Source organism: Balearica regulorum, chromosome 5 (genome assembly GCF_011004875.1).
Source record: "Balearica regulorum gibbericeps isolate bBalReg1 chromosome 5, bBalReg1.pri, whole genome shotgun sequence".
NCBI lineage: Eukaryota > Metazoa > Chordata > Aves > Gruiformes > Gruidae > Balearica > Balearica regulorum.
The window spans coordinates 37882574-37897034 of NC_046188.1; the positions used below are offsets into that span (position 1 = coordinate 37882574).

At 42.9% G+C, this 14461-nt stretch overlaps 1 protein-coding gene across 5 annotated transcripts in view; it reads right to left on the minus strand.

Annotated features, from left to right (window-relative positions):
- Positions 1-958: 958 nt before the first annotated feature.
- Positions 959-14461, minus strand: part of ACTN1 (actinin alpha 1) — a 93317-nt gene continuing 79814 nt past the window's right edge. Inside the window, exons 13-21 of one of the 5 annotated variants that reach the window (XR_012835691.1) lie at positions 13686-13794; positions 13063-13203; positions 10930-11112; positions 10064-10198; positions 9042-9221; positions 7977-8123; positions 5324-6016; positions 3684-3842; positions 959-1854 (exon numbers count right to left, since the gene is read on the minus strand). Coding sequence is in view for 2 of the 5 variants with exons in the window: in XM_075754205.1 (XP_075610320.1) it covers positions 1696-1854; positions 3684-3842; positions 5936-6016; positions 7977-8123; positions 9042-9221; positions 10064-10198; positions 10930-11112; positions 13063-13203; positions 13686-13794 (1294 nt within the window). In the remaining 3 variants the exon portion in view is untranslated. Of the gene's footprint in view, positions 1855-3683; positions 3843-3875; positions 4810-4850; positions 6017-7976; positions 8124-9041; positions 9222-10063; positions 10199-10929; positions 11113-13062; positions 13204-13685; positions 13795-14461 lie in introns of those variants that run through there. The other 4 variants (XM_075754205.1, XM_075754206.1, XR_012835692.1 and 1 more) reach the window with 4 other exon arrangements.

Genomic DNA, 14461 nt, shown 5'->3' on the forward strand with positions numbered 1-14461 from the left:
CACTCACTAACAATGCAACTACAGGTAAGTTGCGTGAACTGCCTCGGCTTCAACCTTTGCATCCTACTCAAGGTCAGGAATAAACCAGAAGGCTGTGCTGAACCCCAACCCACCAGGTACAACGCCTTCCACAGGACTTGGCCCTGCCCTGGAGAAGGGAGGGCAATGCTACCAAGAGCTGCAGGAGCTCCTTCTGAATCTCTGCGTGAGTTCTCCCCTCCTGCAGTTGTTGCTTCAAAATAAAACTGCTTTCGGGACTGGAGAATGTGTGGTCATACCTAAAAACCACTCACTCAAAACACGTCATGAAGCACTAATGAATATCTTTGCTTCTAACTCTGTGTTTCCTAAAAAAGTTACGGGAGGGCAGGAAATGCACCTGTAATAGGTGATGGCCAGGAAGGAATTAGGTGCTTCCCTCTGCCGATTTTCAGGCATTTGTATGTGTGTACTTTATGAATCATTAAAGGTCCCAAAGGAGTTGTTCTGAAGGCTGGTTTATTTTGACTGTCCAATACAAAGATGATCTTGACATCTCCGGAAGAATTTATGATGTCAGAAGATGCGATATCAAAAGCAGTGAGATATTCAATGCTGAGCACGGGAACGGCGGAGGAATTTTTCATAGATGGTTCAAAATATGGTGGTTGGTTGTTTGCATAGCTCTAGTAACTAGTTTTGTGCTGTTTTTTTAAGGAATAAGATTGTTGTTCCTAGAGATGTGGGTGTATCAGGGATGGATAAAAAATACATGTTATTAATTTAAAGTGGTCAGAAAGCTGTAAAAATTCCAGTATCACTCAAGAGGAATCAAAAGGTTAAGGGGGAGGGAAGTTTACCTTTAAAATGCTGTAATTTCAATTTAAAAAACCCACTAATTTTGGATCCTCTTTGTCGTGTTTGTTGTTTTAACTAAACAGGATTAAAATATTACTATACAAATGAATAAAGTCTAGAGTTGTTATCACAAGAAATTTTTAATATGGTTTGTGACAAGCAATATCAAAGTTATCAACTCTCAAGCTTCATGTTCTGAAACCAGACAACTCTCAGCAACAAAAAAAGTTGTGCACTGATAAACATAGGAGGCATATTGTATTTTAATTAAATATGAAAACATGAGCTGTGTACATTATTTTTTCCCTAGAAAACACAGCAATTTCAAAAGTTTATCATAAAATATTTTCATGAAATGAGTGAACCAGCAAACACATGCACTTGTGTGCCTTCCCCCCTCCTAAGATAAACGTGATAAAAGAGACATACGCAAAAATGTAAAAGTTAACAGAACAAGTGGCATTTTGTTGTTGTTTGGTTCTTTTTGGAAAGGATGGAATGTAACATTGTGCTCGACTTTCTATGTCACAACAAAAAATATTTGGTGCAATATTTTAACATTTTCTTTTTAAGTTTCAATCTGGTGGAGAAAAATACCTTTTTCTATAATAAAATATGTCTGTTCTTTTTAAAACGTAACTTTTTTTGCACAAAATAATTTTGTAAACTGTCATTTCAAGGGCAAGGTAGGCGGTGCCATGTCAATGTCCTCCCCCCCACACTTAAAAATGTGATCTGTTATCTGAAGCAAAACAGGGAAACACAAAAAAGAGCGGAGCAGAGGCTGCTTTGCAAAGAGAAAGAAGGGCGTGTCGGACGGGGGAGAGGGGAGGGAGCGTGTGGTGGGACAGAAAAAAGTTAAAGGTCACTTTCGCCATAGAGTGCCGTGGAGAAGGACATGTAGTCCAGGGCACCGGGTACAGCATCACGGCCGTTGTAGGGTGCCATTCTAGCAATGCAATATTCAGCCTGATCAGGAGGCAGTTCCCGCCGTAACTCATCCACAGTGATGTAATTCTGCAATAAGGACAAACGATAAGGTGATGGTTACTTTCGGAAAACTGACCTTCCTCAGAAGGACAACCACCCTCTGCCCCGCCCCGGGGCAGCTGACAACAGTCAGGGACAGGACCCCAACAACTAGACCAGTACTGTACACCCACACAGGGAGCTCTCTGCACATGCACCTTGGCAGGAAATGCAGGCACTCTCCCTACCATTTGTCCAAGAAAATGTTTTTAATACAGAGAGAAAGATTGGTTTTGCAGGATTGATGCTGGCACACCTAAAGAAAAGACCTGGAGGCAAGTTGTTAGTGTAGGATTGCACCTGCCTGCTAACAGTGGAGGTCCTGCTGAAAGCAAATGGGAGGAAGAAGAAATTTCATTTGGATCCTGTCCCTCTCCGTCAGGAGGTGACAGCTGCTTGTGCTGCTTGGGAGTTGCCATTCCCTCTCTTCAGAGCAAGCACAAGAGCCAGCCCCACTAGCTCTGGCTGGTGGCACCCATGCAGGCAGCAGACAAGCACACACTTTGTGTTGCTTCCACACTTCACCCAACAACCCTTGCCTTTCACAGCAGACATTTTTCATAAGCAAGCAAAAATTTTCATGTCAGTTCGGCTCCTGGAGACTTGCTGAGCTGAGCTAGCTTGGCTTCTCTCCATGCGGTAGATAACAGTAGCTGCCTGTTTGCTAACCAGTGTGTTGTCTTTAGCTAACCGACTCAGAGGCATTCGCATGAATAATGGTTCAGGTTTCACACCATCTCTCTCTCTCCTGTGACTTTTTTTCTCCCCCACCTTTCAGTGTAATGATTAGAGTGAGAGGTATTTTTCTTCATAATGAAACACTGTCTGATTCGTGTTATAGTCACTGGAGCATATTAAACACTGACAAGTATATTTAATGTACTGTACGGAGTAAATGAGTTAATAAGTAATGCTGTATCCAAAAGTACCTGTTTATTCAGTGATTAGCTTATCTGAATAATGTGGAATTTTCAGGCCTTGAAAGACAATAGGACTGGCTTCAGCCAGGTAGATGCCTGAAGGACAGGTATCATGGGTTGCTACATTAGAGATTATGAAAAGAGTATTAGTGAAACATGGAAACCAGTGCTAGATTTAAGGGTATCTCATTACCATCTGAGAAATGGTATCTCACATTTCAAGTGAGATGAATAAAATCATTAGCAAATATAGAGACACTTTAATATTACATGTACATATTATTTGTTGAATTACATAAAAGGTTAGTTAGATTGTTATATAAGAAAAATAAGATTACGTAATTTTTTTAATCAGCTGGTTCCATTGATGATGCAAATTTAGGAAATTAATACTTTTAGTATCACGCTGTGCATTTTTGTACTTTCAACCAATTTCTATAATTAAAGATGCTCCTCTTGCAGATACAGCATATCCTCAATGAGAATCTGCTATTGATTGTGTAACAACTGATGGTGACACATGTATATCTGAGAAAGATTATCTCAAGTTTACAGCTGTCAGTAATTAATAGTTTTTCAAGACTAATCAAGAACCATCTGTTGAATTTATCCATCCATTTTAAAATAACAAATTGCAACCAAGCTTTTAATTACATTTTTAAAGTAGGAGTGGGCAGTGTAGTTCTGACTGACAGCCAAACAGGACTTCCAAGCGCCTTGGCAGGCTGCTCATTAACCCACACTTGAGCCTCGCACTCCTCCAGCACTGCACAACGTTCCTGTGAAAATACCCTCCACGCGAGAGAGTGCTCCCCTTGGCACTTTCTCTTGGAGACAAGCGAGAAAAAGGAAAGTGGGAGCAATGCAGATGCAGGAAAGAAAGGTGTGGAGCCTGACCTTATCTCCAGCCAGGATCTTGAAGGAAGCCATAACCTGGTCAGCAGTATCTGTATCTGCTGTTTCCCGGGACATGAAGTCGATGAAGGCCTGGAACGTCACTACACCCAGACGGTTAGGGTCGACGATGCTCATGATGCGGGCAAACTCTGCCTCTCCCTGGAGAACAAGAGAGTCATGTAAGTCTGGACATTTGGGCAGCAGTGCTATGAAAATGGGGAGAAACTGTTCAGCAGCACATTTCACAGCTATAAAAACAAAGCCAAACAGAAACCACTTTTTTTTTTTTAATCAGTATATTCTTTTTTAGATTGCTGTTATGCACAGATGCTTCCCACTCATTTGTCCTTTGGAATAAAATATTCTCAGCTCTGTTCTAGGATAACATCCAGCTCCATCTAGCTCTAAGACAATGCTCCCATCACTGAACCATATCACACAGACTTCACGGGAAGACACAAATTTCTCTGTAATATATGCCATGCTAGATGTCTGTAGCAATATTTGAAGATCTGCATTCCTCAAATCCTTTTACATTCATTTACTAAACGAGAACTTTTATAGTGCTCTTCAGCTGCCAGAACAGAAACCACCAGAAGAAATGTCTCTGGGGTCTTTAATAGTATTTGATTCATCTTAACTAGACAGGCTTTGGAAAGCAGGACTTGCATATCTGGAGTGGCCCAGGGAAGTAGCCTTTACACAGAAGATCCTACAGAGACGTTTGCTACAGAAGCCAAAACCTTGTAGTATAGTTTTCTGCATTTTTTTTTTTTTTGGCATATAAACAAAAGATCATGTATTCTCATCTCTGGGACTCCCTCCTCCCCAGGTAAAGAGGAGGGGAGAGCAGAGCTGAGTCTTCTCCTGGGAATAGGCTCTTCTAACACATCTAGAACAGCATACCTTCAAGAGTAATTATTGCACACTACACTAAAGAATCTGTATTTACACTGGGCTGATGAGTAAGATGAATAAACATTGCTTTGCCTGACATCAGGAGCAAAGATACTAACAGTCCAATTGAATACTTTTGCACTACATTCTTCTCCTGCCTTTGAGTAGTGTCTGTCTTCGGTGAAGCTCTTCCTATTAGTAACTGTGCCTCTCAAGGTGCCTCACATTACTGTTCTGAGTATGCAGGTACTCTGGTGAGGGAAAAGCTACGGGGAGGATGACTGGAACTTGAACCTACTTACATGTACAGGAAGAGAGATGCGAAATAAATGGTAGGAATGAGAGGAGCAGCATTTGAGTGTATTCAGAAATCAGGTCGTGTATACTTCCAGATGAGTTCAACTGATACTTAGGGCTGGGGAGATTGGGTGTGCTGTGCAGAGCGCAGGTACTGATACGAGGAAGTTTATTTTTTCTTCCACTTGTAGCTACACAGTTTGATAAATATAATTCTTATTTGAAATACACAGGAATTAGACAATGATTTCCATTTTTTTTACCTTCAGCTACCACTGCGAGACAAGAATTTTACATGTACAACTAATAGTAGATTTAACATCCATTCCTGACAATACTGGAAAATAAGGCTGTATTTACCTTGATTCACTACACATTCTCCCTTTATTTTTGAAGGTGCCTACAAGACTCACTTTGAACAGGAGTGACAGAGGGCTCTACATTACCATATTGTAACCCATGGAGATAAGGCAGGCTCGGAAATCTTCACAATCCATCATACCAGTCTTCTTCTACAGGGAATGATGCAAAGATGGAAAAAGCCAAGAAAGAAAAGGGAGACCAGTCCAGGGAGAAATGAACCCACAGGAGACATTACAAAGAATGAGTTTCAGGGGGGAGGAGATGGAAGGAAGGATTTTCAGAACAGTGAAAAACAACAGAGGAAAAGTAGTTTGTGAAACCATGAAGAAGCAAAGGTGGTTTTGGACATGGAATAGTTTACGCACAAGGGGCGTATTGATGATGAAAGAAAGGAATGAAGATATCAAGCAAGACAGATTGAGGGATGGACAAGAAAAGGAGTGTTTAGTGGCACGGAAGTAAAGGGAATAGTTTGAAGACATAAAAGGAATTATCCCAAGACACACAATTAGGGAATTAAGAAGGAATAAATACCAAAGTACATTTAGAGAGGAAGTAGTACAGAAAAGTGATGTATATATAGTCAAACAGAAGAAACAGCAATGACGAATTAAGACAAACAAGAAAAGAAAGGAAAAAACTGTTATTTTTTCACAGTTTAACATCTGGCTGTGTTCACCACTAGCATTCAGTACCTGTGCATCGTTTCCAATATCGTAACCCAAGCTGATGAGACAGGCTTTGAATTCCTCAGGGCCAAGTGTGCCGGAGTGGTCCTGGTTATGCGGTGTGCCAGGCAGCAGGACATGCAGTGCCAGTGGGGTGACGGTGTGGGGCAGAAGGATGGGAGACACAGAGGAGATCAAAGGGAGGTGGAAGGACAACAAACAGGTGCACCATGCAGTGGGTGAGGAGAGAGGGAGAAGAATGACATGCAGATAGAAAGACAGGGAAGAAAAATAAAAAGTGCACAACATTAGATACCACAATGACATTTCAGGATGTGCTAAAAATGCTCTTGGAACAGTTCCTTCTCAGAGAGCTCATCACATCTTGAGAGCATTTGAACGACAAAAACAGTTGATGCTCAGAAGCCTCAAGATCTCCATCTCCCAAGTGAATTACTTGCGTCACTGCTTGTTATCCATAGTGCCAGAAGCCCTGTGTTTCACTAGTAACCCAGAGTGCAGGTAAGCAGGCAGAGGCAGTGGGAAGCATTGCCTTAATCTTCTAGTCAGAAGTCCCACTAAAGGAATAGATGAGGGCAAGTACATTTCGCAACACACCCAAGGAAGCTTAGCTGTCAGGGCATCCCAGGAACAGACAAGGAAAACCAGCTGAAGCTCAGGGGAGCAGTGTTATGGCTGTATTTGTGAGACCTGCACATGAGGTGGAGCTTTGACTGGTAAAGCTATTTCAAGTGCTCAGCTCTGCAAACAGCACTGCTGTACAGCGCAGCACAACACAGCTTGGCAGCTGCTTTTCCCTTTGCTCATTCCCTGCTCTCTCAGTGTTTGGATGCACCCATCAAACTATACAGAAGCTACCACAGGAACCGGGAATCCCCATCCACCCTGCAGAATTTTAGGACAACCCCCAAGCACTGAAGAGCCCCTGCCTGCCACCGCCATCTCTGGCCTGATCAAGGAAGCTACAGACAGGATGGTGGGGCCAATTCCAGGAGACTTTCCTCAAAAAAATCAGCTTTTAAAGTCAGCATTAAGCCTTCACAAATCAAGTACACAGTTGAAGACGGGAAATCCATGTTCTCTCTGCATTATCATTCAGACTGTTGTGGAGAAAGGGGCAAGCGATATGAAGGTCAAAATATAAAATCTACAGGGCTTTATGGGTCCCTCTGCTAAGACAAGAACCCATAGTTTTCGTTTTCTTAGGCAGCTAGAGAAGGGCTGAAATAGCCAGTTGTTGCCAATCTCTGAGGGCAGGCTGCTGTCCTGTTCTCTGGAGACCTTTCACAAAGTCTGGCTGCTGCAACAAGTGGTGGAGAGCAAACCTCTATTTGCACCACTGACTTTGTATCTCTGCAGGCTGCTCATGGATTTCCAGACAACATTGAAGGGCTTGATAATGGAGCTGGTTTCAGGCTTGGGCTGCTGTCTCTGCCTCCCTGCATGACACCTTTGTGATTTGGGTTGTACAAAGAAGAGCTGCAGACAGGCTGGCAAATTGAGGGGAGGAGAATTTCCTTCAAGGAATTTCTTTCTAATTGCACCCGTTAGTGCCTTGGCACATATTTCCACAGTAAGGCAAGGCAGACTTTACATCAGGGTTTATCTATGTCATGCAATGCCGTGATGTGTATAGATCCTCCTGTTTGCTCCATACAAGAGCAATACTGGTTTCTTCAGTACAGGCTTATGTGATTGTATGTCAGAGTGGAAGACAGCTGCTCCAAAGAATTTTATAAATCAAGATAATAAACTGCTCTCTAGAAAAGATGGAGTAAAAGTCTAATTCCCTAAATAAGCCTTCAAACGTTTCCATACTTCAGCTTTATCAGGAAACTGAGCAGTTTCCTGTGAAGATATACTTCTCCCAGTCTAATGAACACTTAGTAGTCTTCACAGGAATGACTGCTCCACAGGAGTGGCATTTTGAAGAATGAAACATCTTCTATCGATCTAGTTTTATCACCGTGACTGTTTGTTTTTTATTACACTGCACAGTCTACACGGAAGCTTGTAGCTTACCAAGCTGCAATCAGCACTGACTTACCCTGTCGAAATGGTTGAAAGAAGCCCGGAACTCATTCATCTGTTCCTGGCTGATTCCTTTGGCATCACGGGTCAGAATCTGGTTTTCCACTTCGTTGATGGTTCTAGCAATTGTTGTTAGTAACTGCTCCCAGCCCACTCGGATATGCTGGAAAAAAGAGGACAGGACAATTAATAAATTAAAAAGCAGCTCTTCAGCCTCTGAGGCCAAGGGATCAAATGTGCTACTTGTTCCAAATTAAATGATCCTGGTGGCCAAGGCAGGAGAAGTCCATGTACTCAGGAAAGTTTCCTTCTTATCTGCAGTGTGACCCAACCAGATGTTTTAAATCTGAATTTTGACTGAAAAAAAATATTGAAGAGGCCAATTCCTGATCTTAAGAAAGTCTTTGCAATAGCAAAGATCCTTTGCCTTGTCACAGCAACATATTGAGGGCCTTTAACACAAATGAGAATCAAACCCAGTGCTTCTAGGACTCAGTTGGGCAGAAAACTGTCCTTACCAAGAAAATAAATAAACCACAGTCCTTAAAAGACACTGGTGCTCCACTGCCTCTGCTTAATGGAGAGCAGGCCAGACACCAAAAGACAAGTTTCAAAGCCTGTCTGTGTTCTGCTGGACTCACGTTCAACTCAGATTGCTTCCAAGAAACCTCACGTTGTCAACGGAAAGCCAAACTCCCAATTTTAAAAAGCTTTTGTTGGACTTTTTTTTCTTCTACCAGCCTGTGGCAGCTCAAAATCACTCCCTTGGTCTTTCTAATCCCAGCTAACAGGCTGCCACAATCAGGTAGCAGGAGAAATGAGACCAGCCAATTATTCAGGCAATACTGTTGATCTCATTCAGGTTATTTCTATTGCCTATATTTAGAAGTACATTGGAATGGGTTGGCATGAAGTACAGCAAGGCAAAAAAAATAATTCAGTGACATGTTGTTGTATGCTTGGTCACAGTGTCGAGCTCTCCATTTTCCTGAGAACCACACCACATTGCCAGAACTAGATGTGGCTGATGCTGAAAGGCCACAGCAAATGAGGCTGGCTGATCTGCTGCCAGAACTTTTACCTCCATGGTGTAGTTGGTGTGCTTGTTGTCAAAGATAAGCGCTTCCTGGATCTGTTGGTGGTCTCCTTCCAACTGGTCAATCTTTGGTTTGTAATTCACAATGCTTTTCTCATACTGCCGCAAGTGGTTGAGCTGGTCCTCCAGGGTCCCATGCATCTCTATTGAAATGCGGCCAATCTCCTGCATTAGCAAAGCCAAAGGAGTTAGACCCTATTGAAAGGACAAGCCTCAATGTGCCTGACATTTATTGCAGCTATTGCACACTCACACAGGATGATGATTCAAAAAAAAATATCTCACAGAGCAGTTACTTTAAATAAGCTGAGACACTGTCAGCAAAAATTTTAGCAGAGCCCTGAACATTTTCCAAGTGAGGTGAGTCACATGAGATGCATCTAATACAAGGATACAAAAAAAACCCAAAAAGCTGCAGTCCATAAACTAGCAATATACTGAGCCAGATCTTTTTCTGATGTACTATCTGCCAGTAATTTAGTCCCTTCATACACACATATTTCTGTAACTGCTCTCTTCTTTAGAGCTCCTGCCATCAGTAATAGCTTCATTATTCCTGTTTCACCAATTCCAATTCCTTTAACTCGAATCTGAACTGAAGAGAGATCTCCCTTAAAAATATGTCTCCTCTGCTGATGTTTGATATGCTAATTGTATTTATTTGATCATGTGTATCAAGACCATTGCTATGAAAGCAGTTACACAAAATAGTCTTCTGATGTAGGGTCTTCAACTTGCTGTGTATAAACGCAACTCTATTAAAACACCAGTATTCCCCATTTTAAGTCATGTTTTTTATCTCTGTGCTAAAGAGTTAGGGGAAGACAAGTACAAGCACTTCAGTAACCAATATCAATCTTGGGATTCTCCATATTTTCTATGAAAGTTTCTCTCGCTGTAACCTGAAGGAAGAATGACTGTGACAATGATCAAGAAAGGCCAAGGGTAAGAATATCAGTGAAGATCACAGAGGAAAACAGACTGTTTCAAAACGAGCAAAGCACTACCTCCATCTTGGTCTGGATCCAGGGTCCAATGACATTGGCCTGTGCACCAAACTGTTTACGAAGTCGTTCATTTTGCTGCTGGCGAGCATGTTCTTCCATCAGGGCTTGATCCCTTCTGGGAACCAGTTGCCGCACCTACAGCAAAGAATAACAAAGTGCGCAGTTAATACATACAAAGGCACACGTATAGTAAATGTAGAAATTGCTGCAAGGAAGGGAGGAGCAGGTGTTTGCACTGAAAACAAGCAGTCATACGTTTTAGGACATGCTGGGAAAGCTCGTGGAATGTGAATCCTATCTGCTGTAGGATCATGCTGCAAACTCATCTCAGGCCATGGAAGACCAGAAGATGCTTCCGTTCACTGCTTGGGTTTTTGGCAGCTCATATTAACTGAACTGCAGGACCCTGTTCAGATCTCACTTTGGTGAGCTCATTTGGTAGAAAGAACCATTGGCACAGCTGGTATGGAAAGCAGCTGCTCTTTTAGGATTACAGCAAGGGAAGGCTACTTGGTTGCGGAGATAAAATATCTGAAGGGTTGAATGGTGAAAAAGGATACTGACTCACATGCCGTACTTGCTTGTCAGGTCAACTGAGGACTGAAAACCTCAAAGCTTTTAATTTAGTATCTTTCATTATAAGAATAGCAAATAAAAGGGATCTGACATCCCTTAGGCATTTATATGAAAGATCTCTTCCACTTTCCAAGCACGTGGCAATTGAGCCGAAAACAAATGACAAAAAAACCTGAATCAGTAGTAAGCATGAGAGGGTAACCGAAGAGTAAACAATCCTCTTCCTGGGGCCCCAGGGATTGAGCAGAGGCATCCTCCCACACTAATGTGCAAGGTTGGAAAGAACTCACATGTTCCCATTTGCCATTGATCTCGTGTGGGGTGATCGTAGTGTAAGGATTCGTTCCTGCCATGTTGACATGGTATGTCTGGACAATCTTTGAGACTTCATTGTGGATTCCCAGGATGGCCTGTCGCTCCTTGTCGGCATCTGGCAAAGTGGCTTTGAACTGTTCATGGGCTGTGGTCAATCCCTGCAGAAGGAAGGCAGCAGCAAAGGGAGGGTAAGAGTATTAGTCACTGAACAGCCTCTTCACCAAATGTGTCCCTGCAGAAGTGACTGCAAAAGCTTACATATTCCCAGCATACAAAGCAGGCTACTCAAGTACATTTTTAGGTTCTCTCAGCATCACTAAACAGGCTGTTTTAAGTAGTCAAGTGATATGAAGTCTCATTTTCCCTCTGTTTCTGTCCCATGTTGACCAGTGAGAGAGATCACATCCCAACAAACGGTGCAATAATTCTGGCTCATAATTTAGGGGGAACTACTTCTCCAACACTGCTCAGTGACTGCCCATCAGCCCCTTTGGGAAGAAGATCTGACTACAAGCATTACTTTAAAGCAGTCATGTCTCACTAGTGTGACTGTGCCATGTTCTCCTTCTCCCACTGGGTATGCACTAGCTCTACACCTAAGATAACTCCAGATGAATAATAAGAGTCAGATTCAGTCTGATCAGGGTCAGTCAGAATTAGGTGAACGTCTTCCAGCCAACAGCAAACCCACACAGGCAACGTATGCTCCTGCCGCTGAAAAACAGCTCCTACTCCCTGAACACAAGAGGCCCTTTCTGTTCCCCGTCTTGCTGCAGTGCCCAGACTGTGCTCCAAGGACCGATGGCGGGGGCACGCTTGCTGGTAGTTTGTAGACAGCTGACAAGCCAGTTGGTCCTGGCTCATCTCCCACTGCTTCTACAGGCCTTTAAGATACTTCATCCCAGAAGCCTGGAAGATCAAGACTAGGGAGGCAAATGCAGGGAAAAGAGGCAGCAAAACAGATGGGGGACAGAGAAGCACGTGCAAGGATAATCGAGGGAACAGTGTGGACAAGAAGAGGGAATGAAAGTAAACTGCATGATTGACCACTCTTACGACACACACACACTGTAACTACTTTTTGTAAAATTGCTTCCTTACATGGTGACTCATTACTTTGCAGCTGCTGCAGTGGCCATAGAGATGCAATACAAGTCTGGGGGCTGGAAAAGGTACTGCAAATGGTCACAAAGAGAGGATGGAAGTGTTTAAATGCTGTTCAGATTTGTTCTGCATTATGAAAGACTTAATGAACCCCTTTGTTCAGGAAGGAAGGGTGGAAGAAACGAGTAGCAGCTCAGTAACACAGCTCATACCAGGCCAGGGCTATTTCACTACCCCTCCACCTCCTTGGCTGCATAGTACCCCATTTGCTGCCTCACTGATGGCCACGTTGCTGTCAGCCATTCCTGCAAATAGCTGACTTGGATTTTTTTCAGGAGCCCATCAAGCCAGAGAAATAGAAGTCCCCACCCAAGTAAAAGTAATTCCTGCTCTCAAAAGTCTGAAAATTACCTGTAGATACCTCAAGTTGCTTTCATAACACCCTTTCAGAAGGGGGAAAACTGAGATACTGCCTCTGTTGTCTTGCAGGAGCCAAGATGACTTTTGCTTCAAATGGTAATACACCACCAAAGTGAACAATTCCAATTTTTCTTGTGCTCAGCACCAAAACCCAGCTGGCAGCTCAACAAGTGCCCTCACAGCACATGCTATCACATAGGACCAAATGACCTGGACATGACATTACATGGGACAACTGACCTGCAGAACCTGTGAGCAGCACTAATCTTTACTCATGTGGGTTAAATAAACCCCACAAGATCCTAAAAGATTCTCTCAATTTTCAGGCTTTCATTAATATGACTCTGGACTTACACCGAAAAATCCATTCTCAGTTCTTTGTGTCCAGCTAGGATGGTACGAGCATGTTTCATACCTGTTCAGATCCAGGTTTTTGGAGGAAATCAAGGAAAAACATACTCCTTTTTGTTTCTCTTGCTAAGGTTCACTCACCAAAGCATGCCAAATTTAGCACCACTAGGAATCCAGGAGACCCCCTACTTCTCTCTATTCCAGCCTGACTGGTGCAAATGACTACTCTGTACCTGGATCTCCTCAATGGTGTGAACAATGAACGTGTCCTGCAGGTCCTCCATGGCCCCTTCCATCCAGTTATTGAAAGGGGCAGCTCGTTTGGCATATTCCAGGTACAACTGGTCAATTGTTTCCAGTAGCTTCTCTGTCCTCTGGGCATGCACAAAAAAAAGGAAAGAAAATCAGGGAAGATGGTTAGAGAAGAATAATCACATAGACACATGGGTTGTCTGAGCTGCTCCTTCCTATCAGACCTCCTTCGTGCTCCCACAACGGCACTACAGTGAAAGTCTCTCTGCTAAGAGATTACACACAGGATGGATTTTTTTCCTCTGAGGGAAAAATCTGAGGTCCTTTGAAATAAACCAAGGACAGCCTTTTCAAGTGGAACAAAATTACAAAACACAGAAAAGTTGAAATAAATCAATAGCCTGAGTAAATGACTGGCACTATAATTGGTCTGGAAAGGGGAAAACCAAGCTAAATATACTGAAATGTAGCCTTCATTTACAGTCTGGGATGTTCTAGGAGTGCACAAAAGAGCTGAAATTGGTTGCTCGTGCCCACTGCAGCTTGCTTCCCACAAATGACATACCCATGTTCTCCCAAAGGTGCAACTTGTAACATGTCTCACCTCCAAGGCTTCTCTACGTTTCTGGGTTAGGGCACCCAGATTATCCCACTGATCACAGATCTTCTGGCACCTGGCATTGACACTGGGAGAGTCGTAATAGTCCAGCTCACTATAAGGTGTGGGGAAAAAAAGGACAAGAAGTCAAATAAAGACTTTTAGGAGAAGAAAGAGAAACCCATTAGAAATCTTTATCAGCCTTGATGACAGATTCAGACGAAGAGCTTATGGTTTCTGCAAGTAGAGAGCCAGGAAGACAGCGGTATCTAGTTTTGGAGACACTGTATGTTATGGTACATCAAACGGCACAGAACAGGAAGAAAAACAACCACCACCCAAGGCCTCAAAACACTGATGCTGGCTGCCTGATGGGAATAATTTGGCACTGGGGGAAGGGAGTATGGACTTTTGTTCAAGCTGGGAATAAGCAGATTATGTGCAGAGCAATATGCCCCAATATTCTGCTTAAGAACATCACGCAGGCTAACTACCTGCATCTTGTACATCAGAGTGGGCAGCAAAGGTTATTTTATGAATGCAAAGAAACTGCTCAAGATCATTCTAAGAATTGCATAGTACGGGCCGCAAGAAATAGCTAAATTACACAATCCATTCATTTATTTAGGACAATCCCAGAGTTACAGTGTAGGTTTTTCTCCTGTATGCCAGAGAGTGCTTTGCTGAGATGTCTATGGGCTGGCACTCATGGAAGACAGGCTGGTAAGAGTATGGTTGGGGAAAGGAGAGCAACGGGTTAAGCTGAAGCTTGTGGTCTTGTA